The sequence below is a fragment of the Cetorhinus maximus genome, chromosome 9 (genome assembly GCF_964194155.1).
Source record: "Cetorhinus maximus chromosome 9, sCetMax3.hap1.1, whole genome shotgun sequence".
Classification (NCBI taxonomy): Eukaryota; Metazoa; Chordata; class Chondrichthyes; order Lamniformes; family Cetorhinidae; genus Cetorhinus; species Cetorhinus maximus.
In genome coordinates, this window is record NC_135887.1 from 112,741,178 (window position 1) to 112,768,143 (window position 26,966).

Genomic DNA, 26,966 nt, shown 5'->3' on the forward strand with positions numbered 1-26,966 from the left:
CCTTTGCCCCAAACACACAAAAATGCTCCTTCCCTAAAGTTTTATCCCCATTGCTCCACTACACACCCCCTCTCCCTCCACTACCACCCTCACCCCAGTCCTGATTGGGGTGCAAAGGCAGCTTTGATTGATTGCTGGTTTCCAAACCAGAGAGTAGCCTGTTCAGGTCCTCCAGACCTAGAGATGTTTCAAGAGCTGACGCGAACAAGTTTTAAAATCATTCAATAATACCGTTAAACTTCCTACAGTCAGTTTGTGAAGGAAACCACCTTGTCAATACCGTTATTCAGTTTTATTCACAAAAGTGAGACATTACAAATCTATAGTTCCCAATTCTACGACCACCACCAGTGTCAATAAGTGTTTATTTATAAATGCACAAATAATTATCCAATGAGTGCCCCCAACTGCATACATTTAACCTTAATTTACAGAACTAACAGATGCAACACAGAAGGTCATTCAGCTTATGCCAGTTCTTTGAGTTACCTAATTGGTTCCACTCCTCTGCCCTTTCCCTATAGCCCTTCAAATTTTACCCCTTCATGTATTCATCCAATTCCCTTTTGAAAGTTACTACCAAGTCTTCTTTCACTCTTTCAGGCAGTGCATTCAGATCACAATTTACGCCAAAAAAAAATCTTATCTCACCTGTGGTTCTTTTGTCAATAGACTTAAACTTATGCTCTGTGGTTACAGACCCTACTGCCATAGTTCCACCTTCTATCAAAACCCCTTATGAGTTAGAATACTCTTATCAGGTGTCCTCATATTCTCTGCTCAAAAATTATAAGATACCATTTACTTTGTGATCAATTCTCAATTAAAATCTCAGCTTCTCTAGTCTCTCCACATACCTGAAGTCCGTCTTCTCTGGTACCATTCCAGTAAACCTCCTCTACACCCTCTCCAAGACCTTGACATTTTTCCTAAAGTGTGGTGCCCAGAATTGGGCCTAATATTCCAGCTGGGGCCTACCCAGTCTTTTATAAAGATTCAACATAATTTCGTTGCTTATATGCTCTATTCCTCTACTTATAAAGCCAAGGTTCCCAAATGTTTCTTTTGAACAGCCTTCTCAACTTGTCCTGCCACCTTAAGATTTGCGTACTTACACCCCAACGTCTTTCTGTTCCTGCGCTTTCTTTAAAATTTTACCAGTTAGTTTATATTGCCTCTCCTCATTCTTCTTATCAATTTTGAAATTGGTTTTTAGAACCAGCATGCAAACATAATTGAAACTGGGCAGGAGGTTGCTAAAAGGAGCTCTATCACAGACCAACATTTACTTCTAGGCCTGATGGTACTCAGGAACCAGGGAGAAAATCTTAGGACGGTTACAGCACAGGAGGCGGTCACTCGATCTGTCAAGTCCATGCCTGTTCTCTCCAAGACCAGTTCAGTTAGTCTCACTTCCCTGCTCTCTCCCATAACCCTGAAAAATTTTTCAGTGCTAAATAACTGTCTTTCGGAAGCTACAAATGAATCTGCCTCCACCATGCTCTCAAATCCCGCTGTTCCCATTAAAATTGTAATCTTTGGTTTATAATGCCTCCCCTGGTTTTCCAGCAAAAGTCCTACAAGTACATCACAAATTAATCAAAAACTACATTAAAAGTTTTCTATAAGAGGCTAACAGCTTCAACGTTCAGTCCAACAGTTTGTCACACTCCCAATTACCACTTCTATAAGGAAAAAGGAAGGGACAGGGATTCACTGGATAGCTCCTTTGAAAAGCCTTCACAGGCAGCATGGGTCAGCTGGCCTCTTTTGTGCTGTAGATTCTACTGTATTATGTATTCCACATTAAACAATGTTGTCATTATTAAATATCTCCCTTGATTCTTCATTATGACTGACAATATAAGACTGGAAATATTTTAAGCTTTCCCAAGATACAGTTGACATACTTACTGAGATCTCTGCATTTGATGGTACTGTAATCAAAGGAGATGCAGAGGTAGTCACAAGCTTCTCTCAGTTCAGGTATTGAGATTCCATCGGGACAGCGGATTATACCAGTCTTGTAGTAATCCTGAAAACAAATCCAAAATTTACAGACAGGAATTGAAACTAATTCAGTACAGTGCCAGAAAAGGTAAGAGAGATTTTTGCTACCTGAAGCAATTATCAAATGGTACATCGAAGAACCCACATAGCAGTCAGATTGTTAGAAATGGTGTTGAAAACTGCAGAAAACAAAGTATACCCAAGGTGATGTTTACAAGAGTTGTAAAGCTACACATCCCAGTTGTAGTTCTTGAGAAAAATTGTTTTATTGCAGTTGAAAGTCACACCAGTTGTAGCTTTCAGGTAAAGTGGAATTAGAGGGCAGAGATAACGGAACCATAATTCAATTCCCAAGTAATTCTATTGTTAGCTTGTGTTGCCACACTTAACTAATTTCAAACTGGAGGAAGGTATATAGAGATGGTTCCCCAGGGGCTGATACTAGGACCACTGCTTTTCTTGATCTAAATTAGTGATTTAGACTTGGGAGCGCAAGGTATAATTTCAAAACTTACAGATGTCAAAACTTGTAAGTATTTTGAACTGTGAGGACGACAGTGATAAGACTTCAAGAGAACACAGAGGCTTGTGGAACAGGAAGACACTTGGCAGATGTAATTTAATGGAAAAGTGTGAAGTGCTACATTTTGGTCAGAAGAATGAGGAAAGGCAATATAAAATAAAGGCTACAATTCTAAAGGGGGTGCAGGAGTAAAGGGACCTGGGGATCTATGGGCATAATTTGTTAAAGGTGGCAGGGCAGGTTGAGAAAGAGATTAATAAGGTTTACTGTAAGACGCTGTAATATTTTTGACTGGCTGAGTCATATTTTTAATTGAAATTTGTGGTTGAGATTTGCGGAAGTTCTTCGCCCAGGAAGAGTTTAAATTAAAGCGAGAATGGTGTTGGCTGTGTAAGAGCTGGGTAATTTTTCATTACAGACAAACAGTTGTCAGTAAAACACTTTCAGGCTCACTAAAAAAGTCATAAATGAGTCCAAACCAATAACAAACATGTTTTAAAAAGTATGCTTCACTTTGATGTCAATCAGAACTTTTGAGAAGTTTTATATTCATGAAAAATCAAGAAACATCACGTCTGCAAACACAAAGATAAGGGATTGGTATGTTATTTAAAAATGCTAATTCAGTTGGTCTAAATTATTTTGAGGCTGTGAGAAAGAGAGACAAACTGATGTTGATTCAGGAGACCAGAGCTCATTTCTTTTGAAATGCAGGCACTAGGAATTCTTCAAGCAATACTTTGTAAAAAGTCAAACTTAAGAGGCTTGAATTCCTTTATTGCCTTATGATCCAGGAAAGAAATTGCTGGTCTTGAAAACATGGGCAACAAATAAGGAATATAAATACCAGATTTATAGAGCTGATATTTTTGTAAGGAGTGTCCAACCTCCGATTTACTCAGCTATCTCTTGGAATTCACACTATAGGCGATGCAACAGTTTGATGGCGAGACATGGTTCGCCTCAGTTAGTCTTCTTCCAGGGGAATACTCAATGACAAGATCAAAGATGCACTAACACGGGTTGGGAGGAAGACTGCAAGTCAGGTCCATTGTCAGTGCTGTGCCATTTCCACGCCTCCAGTAAAGGTAATCACAGCAGCCGGGGAGGGTGCAGTATGGTGTACTGTGGCTGCAGTGTCAACCATCTAAAAAAAATGCAAGGTGCACCCACCACCCCCCACCGCGATCTCTATCACCTAGAAAAAGGGCAAGGGCAGTAAGCACATGGGAGCACCACCACCGTCCCGTTACACACCACCAATAACAGGTCTAACCATCAAGCAGTGGGGATAAAAGGACCAAGAGCAGTAAGAGCACTGCAAATGCAGACAAGCAACAGACAGCAGTGGAAATAAAAAGAGCAAGAACAAAAAATTAGGGTATCTGGAGGTCCATGTGCATAGATCTTTGAAGGTGGCAGGACATATTGAGAGAATAGTTAGCAAAGCATATGGGATCAGAGGTATTGAGTACAGAAGCTGGAAAGTTATGCATAACCTTTATAAAGCTCTGGTTAGGCCAAAACTGTGTCAAGTTCCTTTCACCACAATTTAGCAACAACATGGAGGGCCCTTGACAGGGTGAAGGGGAGATTTACCAGTATGGCTCTGAGGCAAGGGATTTCAGCTACAAGGCTAGCTTGGAGTAGCTGGGGTTGTTTTCTTTGGTGCAAAGCAGATTAAGGAACGATTTGATAGAGGTGTGAGGACATGTTTAGATAAGGTAAACAAAGAAAATTTATCCCATTAGCTGATGGTACAAGGACTAGGGGACACAGATTTAAGCTTTTGGAGAATGTGTGCAGGAACTTTTTTGATGCAGTGAATGGTAATGATCTGGAATTTGTTGCCAAGAGGGTGGTGGAAGTGGAGACGATCAATAATTTCAAAAGAAAATTAGATAGACACTAGAAGGCAAGCAGCTGGCAGGGCTACAGGGATAGATGAGTAATGGGACTGACTGGATTGCTCTACAGAGAGCCAGCAGCCAACAGAATGGCCTTCTCCTGTGTTGTAATGATGACTCCATGACTCAAAAGTGATGTCATAGGGCAGCAGGAATATGATTGGTTGGTGGCTAATTTTTTTTGCTCTTTAACTAGGTCATTAGTTTAAAGTTGGAACTGGCAAAATATAACTTACTTTAATCAGTCTATATTTTAAAACTACATAAGCTAGTTAATAAAATTAGAGTGAACAAAGCCCCAACTAATTAAATATATAAAACAAGTCAGAGAGGGAGGCAGGGCAAGTGGCGTATCGTAACTGCGTCCTGCTGGAGTTGAAGGAGATCCAATGCAACCATATCTACAGTAGGTGTATGCAAAATAGGAACTTGTGCGTGACATGTGTGGCTGTTATCTGGGGACACTTTGATCCACAAGGCAGTCACAGATTGGGTTAAGTAGTAATTTAGATTTGGTCACTGGTCAGAGACAGAGGATGTGACAGTGTGTCAAGCAGGTATGGAGGCCCAGGATGCAGTGTGGAGGAGCTTCAACCTTTGACCTTGTCCAACAGATGACAGGTACTTATTACCTGTGTCAATGAGAACAAAGACAGCAGAGAATGGGCAAATTAACCACAGGGTACCATGGTACATTCAAATGGTGCAAGTAAAAAGGAATGTGGTAGAGAACAGTATAACCAGGGGATAGATAGTGTTCTCTGCAGCATTGACTTGGAGTCCTGAAAGCTGGTTTGTGTGTCCAGTGCCAGGGTGAAGGATATATCCTCATCACTGGGGAATATTTTGGAGGGGGAGGATCCAGCTGTGGTCCATGCAGGAACCAACGACAAAGGCAGAGCTAGGAATCACATTCTGTTCAGAGCGTTAGAGGAACTAGGGTACAATTTAAAATAGCAGAATCTCAAAGATAATTTCTAGATGACTAAGCCACATGGAAATTGACATGGGTCAAACAGATTAGAGTTGACTATGTGGCTCAAAGAGTGGCATGGGAGACACAGGTTTCAATGCAGGGGCTATGGCATCAGTGCTGGAAAAGTGGAGTTGTTCTGTCATGATGGGCTCCAATTAAACTAGAACGGAGAGAGTTTTCTGGTAATAGTGCATCAGTGAATAAGATCAAATTAGGGAAAAATGGCAAAAAAGTTTAACAAGTGCTTTACCTGAATACACAAAGCATTCATAGCAAGATAGACAAATTAGTGAAACAAATAGAGATAAATGGGTTTGATTTAAGAACCATTACAGAGAAGTAGTTGCATGGTGACCAAAGTTGGGAAGTAAATATCCTAGGGTGCTAACACTTGAAAAGATAGACAAGATGGAGAAAGTGTGGGGTGGATGCAGAGGAGTTAGCAGGCTTAAATTAAAATGGGTGTAGATAAGAAATAACAAGGGTCAGAAAACACTAGTGAGGGTAGTTTAGAGACCCCTAACAGTGGCCATATTATTGAACAGAATAGTCATAAAATAAGAAGAGATTGTAACAAAGGTAATGCAATAACCATGGAGGGCTTTAATCTTCATATAGATCAAACCTTAATGGCAAAAAGTAATTAGGGGGATGAGTTAATGGAATGCATTAGAGACATTTTCCTAGCACAATGTGTCATGGAACCAACCAGGGAACAGGCTATTTTAGATTTTGTCTTGTGCAATGAGATATAGTTGGTTAGTAATTTCATAACAAGGGGTCCTCTGGGGAAGGATGATCTTATTATGATGAATTTCACACTGAGTTTTACAGTGACGTACTGAAGACTGAAATTAAAGTCTCAAACTTAAAGCAGACTACGTAGGTATGAGGGGTGAGTTGGTTACAGAAGATTTGGAAATTAGGTTAAAACGTATGATAGTATAGAAGCAATGGCAAACATTCAAAGAAATATCTCACCAATCCTAACAGATATACATTCCATTGAGAAATAAACACTCTATTTGCAATCCAACCATGGTTAGCTTAACAAGTTAAAGATAGTATAAACTAAAAATTAAAAACCTGTATTGCCAAGATTAGTAAGCCTGAGGAGTGGGGGAGTTGTTTTAGAAACTAGAAAAAGATGACCAAAAAAATTGATAGAGGAAAAAATCCACCGTAGATGTCAGCGTATAAGTTGACCTTGTAAGTTTACCTTTGAAGTCTCAAAAATCCCTCAAAAAAAACGGGGGTTGACTAATACACCAAGTGCAAAGGTGAACCAGTGACACGAGTGTGCATGGTTGCCATTTTGAAATGTCATTGACATCCGGCAGAGTGAGCTAGTCTTAAACTCCTGAACATCTTCGCAATACAGCTAGAATCGCCTGCTTGATCCCTTGCACCCAGTTATAACGTATCAATAAGTAAAACCTGTATTTGTGGGTGAACAATCGAGGCTGACTACTAATACAAGTATAGCATGTCATGGCTGAAAAAAGTTGCGGGGGGGTGGGGGGGGGGGGGGGGTGTCAACTTATACGCCAAATATATGCAAAAACATTATTTTTGGGGCTGGAAAATTAAAGTCGTCTTATACGCTGGGTCAACTTATGTGTCATGATTTATGGTAATGAGAGTAAACTAGCAAGAAATATAAAAACAGATTGAGAGAGCATCTATGAGTACTTAAAGATAAAGGAAGAAAATAGCGAAAGTAAACACGGGTTCCTTAAAGGCCAAGCCATAAAAAGTTGCGGTGGGGAATAGGCAACGGCAAAGATGTTTAACAAATACTTTGCAACTGTCTTCACAATACAAGACACAAAAAACACACCAGAGGTAGTGGAGAACTAAGGCTCTAATGAGATGGGGGGACTTAAAGAAAAGGTACTGGACCAATTAATGGGATTAAAAGCTGACATATCCCCTGGAACTGTTGGCCTACATCCTAGGGTTCTAAAAGAGGTGGCTGCTATTAGGAACTAGAGATAGTTTAAGTTAGTTATGCATGTTATTTGTGTGTGTTAGGAATAAGATATATCTTTAAGTTTAATTTGTGTTTCTGTATTGGTGTTAAAAAAGAGGGGAACTTGAGTTTTAGTTTCACTTTATAATGCAGGCATCTTTTAATGAGGTTTTATGACTCTTGAAGGGAAGTTAAAATAAACAAGGTAAAAAAAACTGGGCTGTTGCTTAGCAACAAGAGGTCCACAGGGTGAAATAGAACAGCAGTTTTTTAGTTCAGTTGAAACCAGGAGCAGCTGGGCACAGCAGAGGGAACTGCAGAGAGCAGATTTCCCAAAAGAACCGAAAGGTCCCTAAGCCAAAGAGTGAGACAGAAAGAAGGGGTCCCAAGAAGACCTTCTAGTCAAAGGAAGAACAGGAATCTGGAACAAGATGCTGTTCAGTGTAAGTCAAAGTAAGGAGCAGAGAGGAAGGCTCCAAGCTTAAAGGGAGAAAGCTGCAGGACGCAGGCTTAAATCAAAATAGGCTTGTGAGAAGTCAGATGATCAGAGGAGACAGTCAAAGGTTGTGACTCCTTACTATGGGCATGTGAAACAGTGGTGACCTGTTGATATGGCTGAGTCAGCGAGAGAGAGTACATGGGAGGTAAAGCTTCAATGCAAGTGGCAATCAAGGGGAGAGGAACATCAGGAGAAGAGTTCAAAACCATGGAGGTGGGCCCTTGTGGAAGACGTCCAAGAGAAAGGGTCGTTTGGGTAGAGACTTCAAAGTGAGTTCTTGGAGAGTGGAAACCCTCCTGTGAAAGACAGAGTTCAGTGAGACCAGTTGGCTCACCGTGACAAGCATCTGGGAGGGAGCCGATGAGAGATCCATAGCATCTGTTTGGGGTGGCATCTGTCACTTGGTTTCAGAGTGTGTGGTGTGTCTGACCGCAGATCGCCTATTGATTTGCATGGACAGTGTACTTACTGTGAACATGAGAGTATAAGGTAACTTTAGTAACTTGTGTTATCAAAACTGTATACATCTGTAAAGGTATGGTTGTGGATGAAGGAGTACTGTAATATAGTTCATCTTTTCTTGTTTAATAAATGTTTTATTCTTTTCTTAGAAGTTCATAGCTGACTCCTGTGACTCTGCTCAGTAGCCACTCTCAACTTTACAAAAAGTTAGAGTCTATCAAGCTGGGTTCCACCCTGGGATCTGACTTGTCCAGTAGTGACATCAGCTGGGATCATAACACTGCAGAGATCGAAGGTCACAATCCGTGCATCCACTAAAATTCCCTAACTTCTGGAACAGTCCCAAAGGATTGTAAGGTAGCAAGTATAACATCATTATTCAAGAAAGGAGAGAAAAAGCAGGGAACTACAAGCTAGTTCGCCTGACATCAGTCATTGATGGAATCCATTATTAAGGAAGTGGTAATAGGGCACCTAGAAAATCATAATATGACAGACCTAACATGGTTTTATAGAAGGAAAAATCATATTTGACAAGTCTACTAGAATTTCTTGAGACAATAATGAGCAGGGTAGATAAGTGAGAACCAGTGGATATAGTAAATTAGTATTTTCTAAAGGCATACGATTAGGTGCTACACAAAAAGCTTGTTGCACAAGATAAGGGCTCGTGGCATTGGGGTAATACATTAGCAAGGACAGAAGATTGGTTAAAAGGACAGAAAACTACTGCCTAATTTGGAAAGGCAGAGACCCCGGGTAGGAGACACCTCAACAGAAAACTGACTAGTAAGAGAAATTATGGAGGGAAGATTTCAAGGAAAAAGAGGAAGAGGGAAGAAGAGAATATCAATGTTGGATGGCTTGAAAATTGAAGGAAGTTACTGGCACAGGATAGAGAGAAATGGAAAGACTACCAGGAGCCAAGGACCTCCTGCCTTTTGGCAGAGCACACATGATGATGATTAATGACTTCAAGGAAGGGAATGGAGTGTAATGTATCCAAGTTTGCTGATGATACAAAGCTAGGTAGGAAAAGTAAATTGAGAGAGCACAAGGAGTGCAAATGGATACAGATAGTTTAAGTGACTGGGCAAGAAGGTGGGAGATTGAGTACAATCAAGCTTTTCATTTTGGTTGGAAAAACAGAAAAACAGAATTTTTTTGACTAGTGAGAAACCATTAATGTCCTCCAAACGATTTGGGTGCCCTTGAAATACAAAGTTAACATGCAGATACAGCAATCAATTAGGAAGACAAATGGTACGTTGGCCTTTATTGTAAGGAAGTCTTGCTGAAATTGTGCAGGACTTGAGACCACACCTGGAGCACTGTATACAGTTTTGGGCTCCATATCTAAGGAATGACAAAACTGGCTTAGGGGATGTGTGCATTAGATTACTTCTTGGGATGAGAGAGTTTTCTTAGGAGAGATCGAGTAGAATGGGCCTATACTCTCTATACTATACAGGAATGAGAGGTGATCTCATTGAAACATAGGATTCTGAGAGGGTCTGACAGGGCAAATGCCGAGGATGTTTCCACTGTCTGGAGAATCAAGGAGCACAGTCTGAGGATAAGGGGTCGGCTACTTAGGACTTAGGCCACTGAGGGCTTCGATAAGAAGACATTTGCTCACTTTGAGGATTGTGAATCTTTGAAGTTATTTACTGTAGAAGGCTGTGAATGCTCAGTCATTGACTATATCCAAGGCTTAGACTGATAAGATTCTTGGAATCTCTCAGAATCAAAAGGATATGGAGATTGGGCGGGAAAGTGGAGTTGAGGTCAAAGATCAGCCATGATCTTATTTAATGGCGGAGCAGAGTCAAGGAGCCATATGGCCTACTCCTACTCCTATTTTATGACTTGGAAATATATCACCATTCCTGCATTGTCACCGAGTCAAAATCCTGGAACACTACCTAACAGCACTATCGCCTTATCGACTGCAGCAGGTTAAAACGGCAGCTGACCTTGTCAAGAGCCATCAGAGGATGCGCAATAAACCCTGTCCTCATCAGAGACGCTCACACTGCGAATGAATAAAAAAATTGGAAAATCAACTTTCCAGTGATAGCTGCTGTCATTAGCTTTTAAGTGCTGTGAATATATAGACGGAAGGAATGGAACTCACTGAAAGTAGGAAAATGCTCCCAACATAACAGCACCTGGTTTAGAAGATTTATCAGAAAGCAAAGGCAATACTCAGCAGGCAAAAGTCCACATCCGAAACTGGGAATGAACCGTCAGATACTGTTTTTCCAACATTGTGTATTCCTTAGTTAGGAAAAGCGAAGCACTTGGCAAAGTAAAGTGAAAAACCTTATCTTGGGTAACAAACATATTTTTGTCATCTCTCCTCTCTGAAATTAAAGAGTCTCTGCCCTCCTTAGTAGCTTTTGACATTGCAAAATATGGATAAGTTCTATACAAGAAGCGAAGACAAAGCAGATTAACAAGTCAGTGGTTAATTCCCCAGTAACACAATGAATATCTTCATTCAACGTGCCAGATTGAACAGATGGAGCTGCATTATTCAACACCATAAAGTCGATCCTGTGGCACAAACCCCTCTGAGCTTCTGTTGATTTATTAAGAACCTCTTGAACATAGGACCGAAAGAAAATTATGCAAAGACGCTCTAAGGCTGTAATAGATGGTTTAGAAGTCAACCCTTGGAGTTCATTTTTGATCAGGGTATTGCTCTTCTGTTGACTGCAAGCTAGTTTAAAATTGCTCTTAAAATGAAACACCACTAATGAATATTAATAACTGATCACCAGTCGACCTGAAGCTCAGATTTTATTCACTCATATGCAAATGGTGCAAGTAATCAACTATTTCTTCCTGTGCTTTAAAACATATTCTCAAGTAATAATAGCCTAAATTTAATTTTCTTCAAATTATCCCATGCTTAATAAGGTTGCAACAGACCGGCCATAAGAGTCTGTTCCCTTATATAAATTTTTACTAGGAGTTTGTTTCAACATTATAGACTCACCAAAATAGCTCGAAATACTGTAGAGCTGATTCCTTCTGCCACCTCGTATTCTCCCTTTTCATTCGGACGTGTGAAATTGTGCTCTCTACCTGACCCAAACATCCTACAGGGACACGTAACAATGTGGTTAGTGACATGTTCATAAATTTGTACTGGCCACCTCACTCAACTAAAGGGAAAAGCATTTCAAGTTTTGAAGCCGACTAATGTTGACTCTGAAGCTGCTATCACACATTCAATGCTAGCATCCAGGGAACTAATTAAGCAATGGAATTGAATCTGAAGGGCATTTTACCCTCTCAACCTTGAACAACTCTGGGTTTGAAGGAGAGTGCAAGGAGGGAAGATAAAGCATTTTTCTTAAATGAATATTCAATCTGATAAATTCTGATTTCTAATGCACCCTCAAAGTATTCAATGTTTCTCAACAAGTTTTACACATTACAATTGTGCTACTTTAGGTCGACTAACATTAAAACAGCTTTTATTATGGTGTTATTCTAGCAAAAATGTTTTCAATTTTAGCAAATAAATTTTTTTCTGAAAATTCATATAAGGTACATTGCACCTTAACAGAAAAGAATCCCAAGGATTTTAAGAGTGGTCTTAAAGAAAGAGGAGATGTAGTAGTAACAAGGTTTAAAGAGGGGATTCCAGAAACTGGAGTTAGGCAACTGAACATATTAATTGAGAATGAGGTGAGGGTACATACACAGAGTTAGAGTAGAAAAGGTGGATGTCACATTGGTGGAAGTTACAGAGCCAAGAAAGGTGAAGCCTCAAGGAGATTTAAACACAATAAGGATCAGAATGAGTTTTGAGAACTGGTGGCGGTGTCTGAGGAAAGTGAACCAGTTACAAGGTCAGCTGGTGGTGGGGGGGGGCAGTCGTGATAGGGTGATTGACTGAAGGGAGAGAAGCCTAGAAGGGAAATTGAGTGGTCAGCAGTTTAGTGGGGCTAGGATCAATGGTTGAGAGGACCTCAGAGGGAACACAGGAAGAGAGCAGACACAAACCGGGGCGGGGGGGTGGTTGCACACAAGGGTTCAGGACTAGAGTGGTGGGAAGGGTTAACTCAGTAGGGGAGGGAAAGGATGGGTAAAAGCAGGGTGCAGCTAAATGGATAACAAGAACAGAAAAACAGGAGTAGGATTTTGGGCCTTTCAGTCTGCTCTGTCATTCAATACAATCATAACTGATTTTCTGCCTCAACCCCATTCTCCTGCACTACCTTTTATATATTTGTTCATGGGATGTGGATGTCGCTGGCTAGGCCAGCATTTATTGCCCATCCCTAATTGCCCTTGAAGTGGTGGTGGTGAGCTGCTTTCTTGAACCTCTGCAGTCCATCTCCATATACTTTAATTCCCTTAAAAATCTATCGATCTCAGTCATGAAAATACTCAACAGCCAAGTATCCACAACCCTCAGGTATGGAGAATTCCAAAGATCCACAGCCCTTCAAATGAAGAAATTTCTCATCTCAGTCCTAAATAGCTGACCCCTCATCCTGAGACTGCTTTCTAGTTCTAGATTTCCCAGTCTGGGAAAACATTTTCCCAGCATCTACTCTTATAAATTTCAGTGAGAACACCTCATATTATTGTAAATTCTCGGATATATAGGGCTCAACTACTCAATCTCTCCTCCTAGGACAATCCCCTCATCCCAGGATTCAGTCTAGTGAATCTTTCTTGCGCTTCCTCCAAAGCAAGTACATCCCTCCTTGGGTAAACGACCAAAGTCATAGGAACATAGAACTTAGGTGCAGGATCAGCCATTCAGCCCTTTCAGCCTGCTCCACCATTCAATAAGATCATAGCTGATCTGGTAGTGGCCTCAACTCCACTTTTTTGACTGAACCACCAACACCCCCCCCCCCCCCCCCCCCCACCAACCAATAACCCTCGGCTCCCTTGTCTATCAAAATTTGGTCTAACCTTCCTTGCCTTGAATAAATAATGTGGCAGTGAATTCCACACACTAATGACCCTCAGGAAAATTCTCTCATCTCCTCTTATTCTTAAACTGTGTCCACTAGTTTCGGACTCCCACACAAGTGGAAACATCCTCCCAGTATCTACCATATTAAATCCCCTCAGGATCTTGTATGTTTCAATAAGACTGCAAACAAATCTTCCAAGTGTGGCCTCACCAAGGCCATATACAATTGCAGTAAGACTTCTTCACTCATACTCCACTGCATTTGTAATAAGGGCTAACATATAGTTTGCTTTCAGAAAAGCTTGCACATTAATTAAGTGATTTATGTGCAAGGCTACCCAAGTTATTCTGAGAATCAACATTTCCCAGTCTCCGATCGTTTAAAAAATACTCTATTTTTCTATTTTCCTTTTCATAGTGGATAACTTCACACTTTCCATATTAAATCCATCTGCCACTCTCCTGCCCACTCACAACCTGTCTTTAGCCCTTTGCATCCTCCTTACAACTACTTTCTCATCTAACTTTGTACTTTCAGTAAACCTGGATACATTACACTTTGTTCCCTCATTCAAGTCATTGATATGGATTGTAAATAGTTGAGGCCCAAGCACTGATTCCTGCAGTATCCCTCTAGTTCCAGCCTACAATCTTGAAAATGACCCAATTATTTCTACTCTTTTTTTGTTTGTTAACGAATCCTCAATCCATGCTAATATACTACCCAAACCCATGAGCCCTAAATGTGTGTAATAACCTCTTGTGTGGCACCTTAACTGAAACTTCTTGAAAATCTAAATACACGACACTTCCTGCTTCTCATCTACTCTATGTTAAAACTTCAAACTGTAATAGATTTATCAGCATGATTTCCTTTTCATAAATGTATGCTGACTTGGCCTAATCAAATTACAATTCTCTAAGTGCTTTGTTACCACATCTCTATTAGATTCTGGCATTTTCCCTAATACGAACCTGGCCTATAGACACTCATTTTCTCTCCCTGCTTTTTTGAATAGCAGGGTTATGTTTGCTACCTTCCAATCCAAAGGGACTGTTCTAGAATCTAAGGAATTGTAGATGATCAAAACCAATGCATTCACTATCTATAGTTACCTCTTTTAAAACACCAAGATGTAGGCCATCAGGTCCAGGGGATTTGTCAACATTAAGCCTGCTTAATTTCGTCAGCACTACTTTTATAATTAACAATATCCCCAAGTTCCTCACTCTCACTAGGCCCTTGGCCTGCCATTACTTCCAGAATGTCCTCTTTTTTTTTTGTCTCCTAGATACAAAGTTATCAAATTTTAATGTCTCTGCCATTTCATTATTCCGCATTATAATTTTTCCTGTCTCTGCCTCAAAGGGACTCCCACATTTACTTTTGTTAATCTCTTCATTTTTACAAACTTAGAAGTTTTTACAATCTGTTTTTACGTCTCTTGCTAGTTTTCCCAGTTTTTTTTTCTCTCTTCAAAAGTTTGGTCATCTTTTGCTGAAGTCTAAAATCCCCTCCATCCTCAGGCTTACTCCTCTTTTTGGCAGCATTATAAGCTTCTTCCTTTAATCTCATCATATCTTTAATTTTTCTCATTAGCCAATGGTCCCCATTATTGGTGGCAAACAAAACATCCACGAGCTGTTTGCAATTGCTTTTAGGGGTGAAGGGGGAGTGGGGAGTGAAATGAGTGTTAGTGGAAAAACAGCAGCCGAGGTTTACCTTTGCTCTCCAGATTGATCCTAGGTGTTAGGTCTCTCATCCTAACAGATCTTAATGTCCTGATTCAGGATTTATTTCAGCAATTAATCACAGAATTGCACAGCACAGAAAGAGAACATTCGATCTGTCATGTCTGCAGCAGCTCTCTGAATGAGCAATGCACCTTGTGCATTCCCCCGCCTTCTTCCCACAACCCTGCACAATCTTCCTTTTCAGATAATAATCCATAATAAATTCCCTTTTGAATGGCTCGATTAAGCCTGCCTCCACCACACTCAGGCAGCGCATCCCAGATCTTTGCTTGCTGCATGCAAAAGTTTCTCATATCTCCATTGCTTATTTTGTCAATTACCTTAAATCTTGTGCCTCTCATTCACATTCCTTCCACCAGTGGGAACTATTTTCCCCATCTACTCTGTCCAGACCCCTCATGATTTTGAGAAAACAAATCTTCTCTCAGCCTTCTCTTCTCCAAGCAAACCAGTCCCAACTTGTCCAATCTATCTACGTAACTTAAGTTCTTCATCCCCGGAACCATTCTCGTAAATCAGAGAGATTAAAAAAAGCCCTTTGTATTATTTATTATCCACAAAATTGAATAAGAGCAAACCAACAAAGGAGAAAGACATTATATGGGAGAGGCAGAGGTGAGATAAGGGGAATTGTTTTACGGAGCAAGCTATGAGGATCTAAAATGCACTGCTTGAAAGGCTGGTGAAAGCAGATTCAGTAGTACCATTAAGAATTGGAAATATACTTGAAGGGAAGAATGTTGCAGGGCCAATGGAAAGAGCAGGGAAATGGATGGGATTGCCTGTGCTTTGGGAGAGATGGATCACTACGGTAAGCAGCCAAATCACTCCTTTAAAAGGAGCACATTAAACCTGAACCTTCAGTTTCTCTTGGCAATGCAACAGGCCATGCAGGGAATGAAAACGGACACCCCTTACCTGCCCAGCATTGTGTTGGGTTGTGCAGTGAAAATGGAAGGATCCACAACAAATCTGGTGTTGTCGACAATGAGCGTAACTCGTTCTGAAGTGCGGACGCTTCGAGTTCCTTCTTTTACATTCTCGTACACAAAAACCATCTCGCCTGCTGACTTGCATGTTCCATCAGCACTGGATTGGCTACAATTTCGGCTGATGTTGCCAACACTGCTGGAGCCATTTGGGGAAATCTTTTGAAGACGAGGGCTGCTAGGTCGTGATGTTGAAGTGTGATCCTTTTCTCTGTCTACAGGTAAAAATGTCACAACAAATTAAGAATGATCCACTTATATTTGCAAACATTTTCTCCATACCCCATATCGCATCCAATTCACCCAATCGACAAGAGAAAGGAGGGCATCTTTGCTTAGGTTGCCTGGGAATATTGACTTTCCTGTGGAACTAATTCAGCCTTGTCTGAATCAATTTTGGTGAAATGAAGAGATTGACCCATATAACTGCATTGCTAACATCAACCAATGCAACAAACCTGGCACAGCTCCCCCTCTACTTTAGTGAGAGAATTTCAAGCTAATATTTCCACAGTACATCAAGAACATTTCACTGGGAAAGGGAATTAGGAATTTGACACTTAAAGATCAGTGGGTATTTTATTCCATTATAACAACTTGCATACTGTCTTCAAAGTAATAGAATGCTTCACAAGAACGTTATCAATAAAAACTTTGGCACCAATCCACAGGAGGAGATGTCAGAACAGGTGACCAAAAGCTTGGATAAAGAGGAAAGTTTTAAGGAGCATGTTAAAGGAGCTTAAAGATCTAGAGAGGTTTAGAGAGGAAATTCCAGAGCTTAGGGTCAAGGAAGCTAAAAGTAATTAAAATTAGGGATGCGCAAGGTGCTAGAACAGGAGGAACACCGATATTTAAAAGGCTCGTAGAACAAGAGGAGATTAGAGAGATAGGGAGGGGCAAGACAATGGAGATACTTCAAAACAACGATGAGAATTTTAAAATTGAAGCCAGAAGTCAGTGTAGATCAGTGGGCACAGGGGAGATGGGCAAGTGGGACTTGGTGCAAGTTAAGTTATAGCAGCAATTTTGGATCGTTAGTTGATGTACATGTATGCTGTAAACATATATAAACAGTAACATATTCTAGCACATCCAATTCAAAATATTTCATCTGAGAACCCAACTGAATAGGTGTGGGCCAACAATACTGACTCAAATAATGGGGGTCACATAAATGAAGAACAAGAACCTCAAACCTCGTGGTAATTATTCTTTCATCTTAAGTTGCAAGTAGGCACTGGTTGTAAACTGCTTAATGTTCTCATGACTCCTTTACTTAGCCATCACATGAATTCACCAATAAATCTGTTGCTCAGCCTATGCACTTGGCTCAATTTCTACTGCATCTTGTGCTTATTCCTCCACTTTCCAAGGGCTAATCCCAAGTGTTGCTTGAATAAATTATAATTACAAATATTTTTTTTTAAAAAGAGGCTTTACTTCACAAGCTGTGGCTCTGAAATTATTAAGCAGAAACCAAATCTTTAAATGGTCTTGCCATAAATCTAGGAATTGCATTCCATAATTACTACTTACCACTGCATGATTGAGTATCAAATGTATCAAGGGCGGTGTCAGTCAGCTAGTTAACTCCATTAATTAGAAATCAGAAAAATGTTCTTAAAGGGGATTAAAGGCAACAAACAGTTTTGGTTGGGTTCATTACTTCTTTTTGCAAGCGTTTTGAGTAAAATAGAATAACGCAGTCTCCCCGTTTTCTGAAACAAATAAGCCAAAATACCTTTGTTGCTTCACATCTGCTAAATGGAAAACATTTCTGACCCTGCAATATTTCAGATAGATTCTTGCTCCTCAGTCTTTAAGCACCACATGTATATTTTGAAGCAGTGCACACAGTGCACGAGAGAGGAAGAGAAAGAAGGGGAAAAAAACCCTGCAGTCAATCTATATTCAGCCTGCTGGATTTGACACAAATATATCTGATCTATTTTAAGTTCAATCATTGCACATAAACCAACTATTTCTGCACATACCACTCACATGGAGCTCACATCAGCTCGCTATGTAGCTGAGCACTGATGTCCATTGGTGAACGTAGATTCAACAGCGAACTTATCAAGAATAGTGAATCTAGTTACATCAATTTGCTCTCGCTAACAAAGCTTTCTCCACAGCTGAGGAAACAACGTGGTGTGAGAAGACCCAGAAAATACTCAAATGTCCTTTCCACTAGGTTGGCAATGGCCGGGGAGGGGTGGAGATGGAAGAGTGCTGGTAAACACTTCGGCCATTGATCAACTCAGTGACTTCAGCATTATATGATACTTATGTTTGAGTGGTGCTACAGACTGCATCACAAGCCTCCTTTGCCTTTAATGCATGCACTGTGTTAAACTGATCCATTCTCACTTTATGATGAAATATGTTAAGAGGGAGTTTATGTTTATAAACTGCCCTTCTTGACATCCCAAAACATTTTACAACCTACAAAGTGCAGTGAGTTGTTTTGTAGGCAAATACAGAGAACTAATTTATACAATCTGTTTTAGTTATGTTGGTTAAGGGATAAATATCGGCCAGGACCCCGGAAAGAATTTCACTGCTCTTTGACAGCGTCTTGAACTTTTTACAGCTATGAGTGTGTAGGCGGAGCTTCATTCTGACATTTTAACTGAATGACCTCACCTCCAACAGTACTGTATTACATGTCAGCCTAGATTGCGCTAGTCTTCATAGCATGGCTTGAACCCATGATCTCATGACTCAGAGGCAAGAGTGCCAATGAACCAAGATGGACAAGGCTGCAAAATAGGTAGACTATTTGCTTGTGAAGATGCTGCTTCCCCCCAGGGAAACTTTAGAATAGCAGTTAATAATGTTTGGAGCAATGCCAACTAAAAATCAATGGCATAGTGTTGTCGTCACTGGACTAATAATCCAGAGACCCAGGCTCGAATCCAGCCACGACAGATGGTGGAATTTGAATTCAATAAAAATATGGAATCAAAAGTCTAACGATGACCATGAAACCATTGTCGATTGTTGTAAACAAAACCTGTCTGGTTTCACTAATGTCCTTTCGGGAAGGAAATCTGCATGCGACTCCAGACCCACAGCAATGTGGTTGACTCTTAAATGCCCTCTGAAATGGCCCAGCAAGCCACTCAGTTGTATCAAACCACTACGAAGCGTCAAAAAATGAATGAAACCAGACGGACCACCAGGCATCGACCTCAGCACCGGAAACGACAACAGCAAACTCTGCCCTGTCGACCCTGCAGAGTCCTCCTAGTGCCAAAATTGGGAGAGCTGTCTCACAGATTGGTCAAACAACAGCCATGACAGTCATCCTCATGGAATCATATCTTACAGATAGGTGTCCCAGACACCACCATCACCAGCCCTGTGTTGGTGGGACAAGACATACCCAGCAGAAGTGGTGACACAGTGATATACAGGAGGGAATTGCCCTGGGAGTCCTCAACATTGACTCCTGACTCCATGAAATCTCATGGCATCAGGTCAAACATGGGTAGGGAAACATCCTGCTGATTACCATGCACCTCAGTATGACGAATCAGTGCTCTTCCATGTTGAACGCCACTCGGAGGAAGCACTAGGGATGGCAGGGGCCCCCATTCTGGGTGGGGGACTTCAATGTCCATCAAGAGTGGCTTGGTAGCACCACTACTGACCGACCTAAAGGACATTGCCACCCACTGTAGACCCAGTCTAGCAGCTAAGGAACCAACAAGAGGGAAAAACATATTAGACCTTATCCTCACCAACCTTCCTGCCGCAGATGCATCTGTCCATGACAGTATTGGTAGTGAGCACCGCACAGTCCTTGTGGAGACGAAGTCCTGTCTTCACATTGAGGATACCCTCCATCGTGTTGTGTGGCACTACCACCATGCTAAATGAGATAGATTTCGAAGTAGCAACTCCATGAGGCCCTGTGGACCATCAGCAACAACTGCAGAATTGCACTCGAACACAATCTAGAATCATGGCTCAGCATATCCCCCACTCTACCATTACCATCAACATAGGAACATAAGAATAGGAGAAGGCCATGTGGCTTGTCGAGCCTGCTCTGCCATTCAATACGATCATGGCTGATTGAACACTTCAATGCCTTTTATCCACACTATCCCCTCCTGTTAATCAGAAATCTGTCAATCTCCACCTTAAACATACTCAATAACTGAGCTTCCACAGCCCTCTAGGGTAGAGAATTCCAAAGATTCACAACTCTCCGAGTAAAGAAATTTCTCCTTATCTCGGTCCTAAGTGGCTTCCCCCTGATTTTGAAATTGTGGCCCCTGGTTCTAGACTCCCCAACTAGGGGAAACATCTTACCTGCATCTACTCTGTCTATTCCCTCAAGTATTTTGCAGGTTTCAATGAAGTCACAGCTTATTCTTCGAAACTCTAGAGAATACAGGCCCAGTTTCCCCCAATCTCTCTTCATAAGACAGTCCCACCATCCCCAAACAAGTCTGGTGAATCTTTGTTGCACTCCCCCTATGGCAATAATCCTTTGAGGCAAGGGGACCAAAACCCCACACACTACTCCAGGTGTGGTCTAACCAAGCTTCTATACAACTGAAGCAAGACTTCACTACTCCTGTACTCAAATCCTCTTGAGATAAAGGCTAATATTCTATTAGCCTTCCTAATTGCCTGCTGCACCTGCATGTTAGCTTTCAGTGACTTATGGACAAGGACAACCAGGTCCCTTTGTACATCTAAGCTTTCTAATCTCTTGCCATTTAGGAAACACTCTGCACATCTGTTCCTTTTATCAAGTGGATAACCTCACATTTTTCCACATTATATTCCATCTGCCATGTTCTTGCCCTCTCACTAAATTAATACAACACAACACACATTCCTACCAAGCATTGTATCATCCGCGAACTTGGAAATGTCATATTTGGTACCCACATCAACATCATTGAAATATATTGTGAACAGCTGGGGCCCAAGTACTGATCATTGCAGTACCCCACTAGTCACAGCCTGCCAACACGAGAATGACTCGTTTATCCCTACTCTGTTTTCAGCCTTTTGGCCAATCCTTAATCCATGCCAGTATATTGTCTCCTATCCCGTGTGCTTTTATTTTGCTAATCAACCTCCCATGGGGGACTTTATCAAAAGCCTTCTGAAAATCCACGTATACTACGTCCATCGACTCTCCTTTATCAATTTTGTTAGGAACATCCTCAAACAACTCCAACAAGTTTGTCAAACATGATTCCCCATTCGCAAATCCATGTTGACCATGCCCAATCAGATCACGATTTTCCAAGTATCCATTCATCACATCCTTCATAATAGATTCTAGCATTTTCCCTACTACTGATGTAAGGCCAACAGGTCTGTAGTTCCCTGTTTTCTCTCTCCCTCCCTTCTTAATTAGTGGGGTGACATTTGCTACCTTCCAATCTTCAGGAACCATTCCAGAATCTATAGAATTTTGCAAAATGATCACCAATGCATCCACTATCTCTATAGTAACCTCTTTCAACACTCTGGGCTGTAGAATATCAGGTCCTGGGGACTTACCAACTTTCAGTCCCATTAATTTCTCCAGTACAGCCTTCTTACTTATAATTTCCTTCAACTCCTCATTCTCCCTAGTCTCTTGGCTCTCTAATATCTTGGAGATTTCCTGTATCTTCCTCAGTGAAAACAGACACAACGTAATCATTTATCTTCTGTCATTTCTCTATTCCCCATTATGAATTCTCCTGACTCTGCCTGTAATGGACCCACATTTGTCTTAGTCAAACGCTTACTTTTTATATACCTATAGAAGCTTTTACAGTCCGTTTTTATGTTTTTTGCTAGATTGCATTCATCTTCTATTCATATTTACCAGTTTCTTGGTCTTCCTTGCTGTATTCTAAAAACCTCCCAATCCTCAGGTTTACTACTGTTTCGGGCAACTTTATAAGCCTTTCCTTTTAATCCTATGCAAGCATTAACTTCCTTTGCCAGCCACAGTTGACTGACTTTTTTGGGTTTTTAACACCTTGAAGGAATGTATAGGTGCTGTAAGCTATGTAATAGCTCTTTGAAGACTGTCCATTGCCTATGTACAGTCATACCTTTTAATGTATTTTCCCAATCCACCTCAGCCAATTTGTCCCTCATGCCTTCATAATTTCCTTTATTCAACTTTAACATCCTTGCTTCAGTGAACTACTTCACTTTCAAACATAAAGATTCTATCATATTGTGGTCACTCATCCATCAAGGTTCTTTTACAACGTTATTAATTAGCCCTTTTTCATTACATAGTACTAGATCTAAAATAGCCTGTCCTCGCGGTAGCTCAACATACTGCCCTAGAAAACCATCCCTAACACACTCCAGAAACTTGTCTTGCACAGCATTAGTGCTCAACTGGTTTATCCAGTTTATATGCAGATTGAAGTCACCCATGGATTACTGCATTGCCTATGCTACATGCTTCTCTCATGCCAATTAATACCATGCTCCACATTACCACTATTGTTTGGTGGCCAAAAACAACTCCAACTAATATCTAAAAACAAAAAACTACTGCAGATGCTGGAAATCCAAAACAAAAACAGAATTACCTGGAAAAACTCAGCAGGTCTGGCAGCATCGGCGGAGAAGAAAAGAGTTGACGTTTCGAGTCCTCATGACCCTTCAGCAGAACTGAGTAAAGTTAGGAGAGGGGTGAAACCAATATCTGCTGCCCTTAGCTGTTTCTTAGCTCCACCCAGAGAGATTCCACACATTGTTTTTCTGATCTGAGATCCTCCCTTACTAATGCACTGATCCCATCCCTTATCAGCGCAACTCCACCTCCTTTCTCTTCTTGTCTGTCCTTCCTAAACGTCGAATATCCTTGAATATTCAGTTTCCAGTCTTGGTCACCATGCAGCCATGTTTCCGTATTGGCAATTATATCATACCCATTTACCTCTATTTGTGCCTTTAGATCATCTACCTTATTGCGAATGCTGTGCGCATTCAGGTAGATTGCCCTTAACTTTGTCTTTTTGACATCATTCCGCATTCGAAGCATACTCAATGCTCTTCTTTATTTATCCTACCTTCTAGTCTCACTACTACTTCCTGTTACCAACTTTATGTTCTTCCAATTTAGGCCACCCTTCAGCTTCCCACCATCCTGGCAAGCTAATTAAAACCCACCCCAACAGCACTAGCAAATCTCCCTGCAAGTATATCAGTCCCAGCCCTGTTAAAATGTACAAGCTGGATGGGTTACAGGTCCCACCTACCCCAGAACCAGTCTCAATGCCTCAGAAATCTGATGCCCTCCCTCCTACACCAGTTCCCCAGCCTCATATTTCATCGATCAATCCTCCTATTCCTATGCTCACTTGCACGTGGCACTGGGAGTAATCGAGAGACTACTGCTCGAGGTCCTGCTTTTTAATTTTCTTCCTAACTCCCTGAAATATTTCAAAGCCTTATCCCTCTTCCTACCTATGTCATTGGTACCAATGTGGACCATGACTTCTGGACATCCTGCAGCCACTCCATGATATCCTTGACCCTGGCACCAGGGTGGCAACACACCATCCTAGAGTCACATTTACTGCTACAGAAATGCCTGTCTGATCCCGATTATGGAATCCCCTATCACGATTACCCTTCCATTCTTCTTTCTCCCTCGCTGTACAGCTGAGCCGCCCATGATGCCACAGGCTTGGCTCTGGCTGCACTCCCCTGAGGAACCATTGCCCTCAGCATCCAAAATGGAAAACCGATTAGCAAGCAGGATAGAATCAGGGGACTTCTGCACTACCTGCCTGCTTTCTTAGACTGCCTGGCGGTCACCCATTCCACCTCTGGCTGTACGCTTTTGACCTGCGGTATGACGACCTCCCTAAACATGCTATCCACATAGTCCTCTGTGTTGCGGAAGCACAACAGTGACTCCAGCCGCCGCTCAAGTTCCAAAACTCAAGAGCTCAAGCTTGTGCAGCTGGTGACACTTCCTACAAATGTATTTGTCAGGGACACATGATGTGTCCACAACTTCATACATACTGCAGGATGTATACTCCGCTTGGCTTAGCTGCATGCCATCCCGTAACTCTAAAAACTATTTTTTACACTTAAAGTATAATGAGTAGAATTACTAGTAACATAGCTTTACTACACTTATGCTAACTCTATCTTATTTTGGTTTACTTTATTGCACTGACTTCATTTAACTTTACTTCCCTATTGCTAGTGTTCCTTACTGAAATCCAAGTAGCTACTTCTTTATAAATGATACGTTTTTCTAGTTTTAAGCTATTTAAACATCCCCCCGAACAGCAGCTTCTCACCAACCAATGAACTTAGTTTTCCTGTGACGTCACTCCTGGAATTTTTTTTTCAAACTCAGCCTGCTGCCCGAGTAGAGGTGTCCCTCGCAGATCCAGCTGTCTCTGCTCCTGGAAGGTGAGCCAGGGGATCAACCCTGGTTCAATGAAGAGTGCAGGAGGCCATGCCAGGAACAGCACCAGGCATACCTAAAAATGAGGTGCCAACCTGGTGAAGCTATAACACAGGATTACTTGCTCACCAAACAGCATAAGCAGCAAGTGGTAGACAGAGCTAAGCAATCCCACAACCAACGGATCAGATCTAAGCTCTGCAGTCCTGCCACATCCAGTCATGAATGGTGGTGGACAATTAAACAAATCACTGGAGCAGGCGGCTCCACAAATATCCCCATCCTCAATGAGGAAGGGCCCAGCACTTCAGTGCAAAAGGCTGAAGCATTTGCTACAATCTTCAGCCAAAAGTGCCGAGTGGATGATCCATCTTGGCTTCCTCCGCGAGTCCTCATGGAAGGGGGCAGAAAGAATAAAAGGGAAGGTCTGTGATAGGGGGAAGGGCAGAAAAGATTAAATAACAAAAGACTTCATGATGAAAAAGCCAAATATGAGAATGGATGTTATTTTAAAAAATATTTTGGGGGAATAGTGTGTTATTCTGTGAAAATGCATGTGCGTGTTTGTGAATGAATGATTCAACTAAGCTGGGAAAGAGACAGGTTGTCTGGGGGGCTTTAAGACATGAAAGGATAGAATTGTTATGTTTATTCATTTGTAATGCGATATTATGGTGGGTTTGAGGTGCAAGTAAAGAGATTGGGTCTAAATTTGGCGTTTTTAGATAAGTTGAGAGTTTGTTAGAATATCAAAAGGAAGTCAGAGGTGGAAAGAAACATTTGTGCATCTTACAGGAGTTCCATGGATAAACAGAAGAGGATATATTACATTTTATTGACCCGAAAGCACAGACAAACTAGAAACATTTGATATTTGGAAGGATTTGAGATTCAAAGATGTGTGAGAACAATGGAACCTGAGATGGAAGTGGGATAAAGGTATTTTATAAGTTACTGTGGAGAGCTTGTGGCTGTTGGCTGTGTGAGGAAGGTCTCCCGGAAACAGCTCTAGGCTGGGAGAAGGTGCAGTTTGAATCAACCATCCAGTCATGCCAGAAAAGTCTTCGGTTGCAAAAAGCAGTCTTGTTCTGAAGTCTTGGATTTCCACAGCAGAGTGGAAGAGAGTTTAAGAGGTCTCATGGTATGCCTTTATTAAAGCTACAGCAGTTTGCTGTGGGTAATATTACTGGATTTTTATAAGCATCTATAAGGGAGTGTTGCCTGGAAGGTGTTTACTTGTGGATCAGACAAAGTAGGGAGGCTTTTCCAGGGATGTTGTTTTGTAATACTAATTTTAACTGTGTAACTGTGATCACGTGCTTAAGTTTTAACTTAAGAAAACTTATACTTTAATTTTTAAACTCCCAAAAGTATTACTGGACTTCTTGCTGCTGAGATCAGTATGTTTTCTTCTTGTTTTCAGAATAACGAAAAAAGGTATGGCCCCATAAGCCAAGTTTCCCTCTGGGATTTGGTTTTCTGTGCTGTATAACATCTGCTGTGGTCAAAACACAAAGATCGTAAGAAATAGGACTAGGAGTAGGCCATTCAGCCATCGAGTCTGCTCCACCATTCAGTAAGATCATGGCTGAACTGTTTGCGGCATTGACTCTACTTTCCTGCCTGCTCCCCTAACCCTTGATATCCTTGTCGATCAAAAATCTGTCTAATTCAGCCTTGAATATATTCAATGACTCAGACTTGGACTCTGGGAGAGAGAATTTCAAACACCAACAACTCCCTGGGAGAAGAAATTCCTCCTCATCTCCATCTTAAAAAGGAGACCCCTTATTTTTAAACTGTGCCCCCTAGTTCGAGATTCACCCACGAGGGGAAATATCCTCTCAGCATCTACCCTGTCAAGCCCCCTCCAAGCCTTAAAGCTTCAGTCACATCACCTCTCATTCTTGTAGAATCCAATGAGTAAAGACCTAACCTGCTCAACATTTCCTCATAAGACAACTCTTCATCCCAGGGATCAGCCAAGTGGCCGTCTCTGAACTGCTTCCAATGCAAGTATATCCTTAGTTAGGTAAGGAAACCAAAACTGTACACAGGTACGATCTCACCAATAACATGAGCAGTTGTAGCAAGACTTCCCTACCTTACTACTCCAATCCCCCTTTCAATAAAGGCCAACATTCCTTTTGCCTTCCTAATAATTGTTTGCTGTGTCTGTTTGCTAACTTCTTGCAATTCATGTACAAAGACATCAAAATCTCTCTCGTACTGCAGCATTCTGAAGTCTCTCTCCATTTAAATAATATTCGGCTTTTCTTCTTTATTCTTTCATGGGCTTCCATTCTCTGTTCTCCACAACACTCTCTTCCCAAGTTCCCAGATATAGTTTCCCCCTTCAATATTCACTTAATTTAGAGGGACAATGTCTCTCTGACCTTCACTCTCCGGTTCACAAGAGCCAACCTCTCTCCAAATTCAGAGACACTTTATCTCTGCCTGATTATGCTTGTTGATGTGAAGAAATTACCAAGCTATTTTCCTCACT

At 41.3% G+C, this 26,966-nt stretch overlaps 1 protein-coding gene across 5 annotated transcripts in view; it reads right to left on the reverse strand.

Annotated features, from left to right (window-relative positions):
* Positions 1-26,966, reverse strand: part of btbd10b (BTB (POZ) domain containing 10b) — a 102,207-nt gene that overhangs the window by 14,337 nt on the left and 60,904 nt on the right. For all 5 annotated transcript variants that reach the window (XM_078549386.1, XM_078549389.1, XM_078549388.1 and 2 more), the window contains 3 exons: positions 15,971-16,256; positions 11,354-11,456; positions 1,915-2,035 (listed from right to left, as the gene is read on the reverse strand). In XM_078549386.1, the coding sequence (XP_078405512.1) occupies positions 1,915-2,035; positions 11,354-11,456; positions 15,971-16,256 (510 nt within the window). The remainder of the gene's footprint in view (positions 1-1,914; positions 2,036-11,353; positions 11,457-15,970; positions 16,257-26,966) is intronic.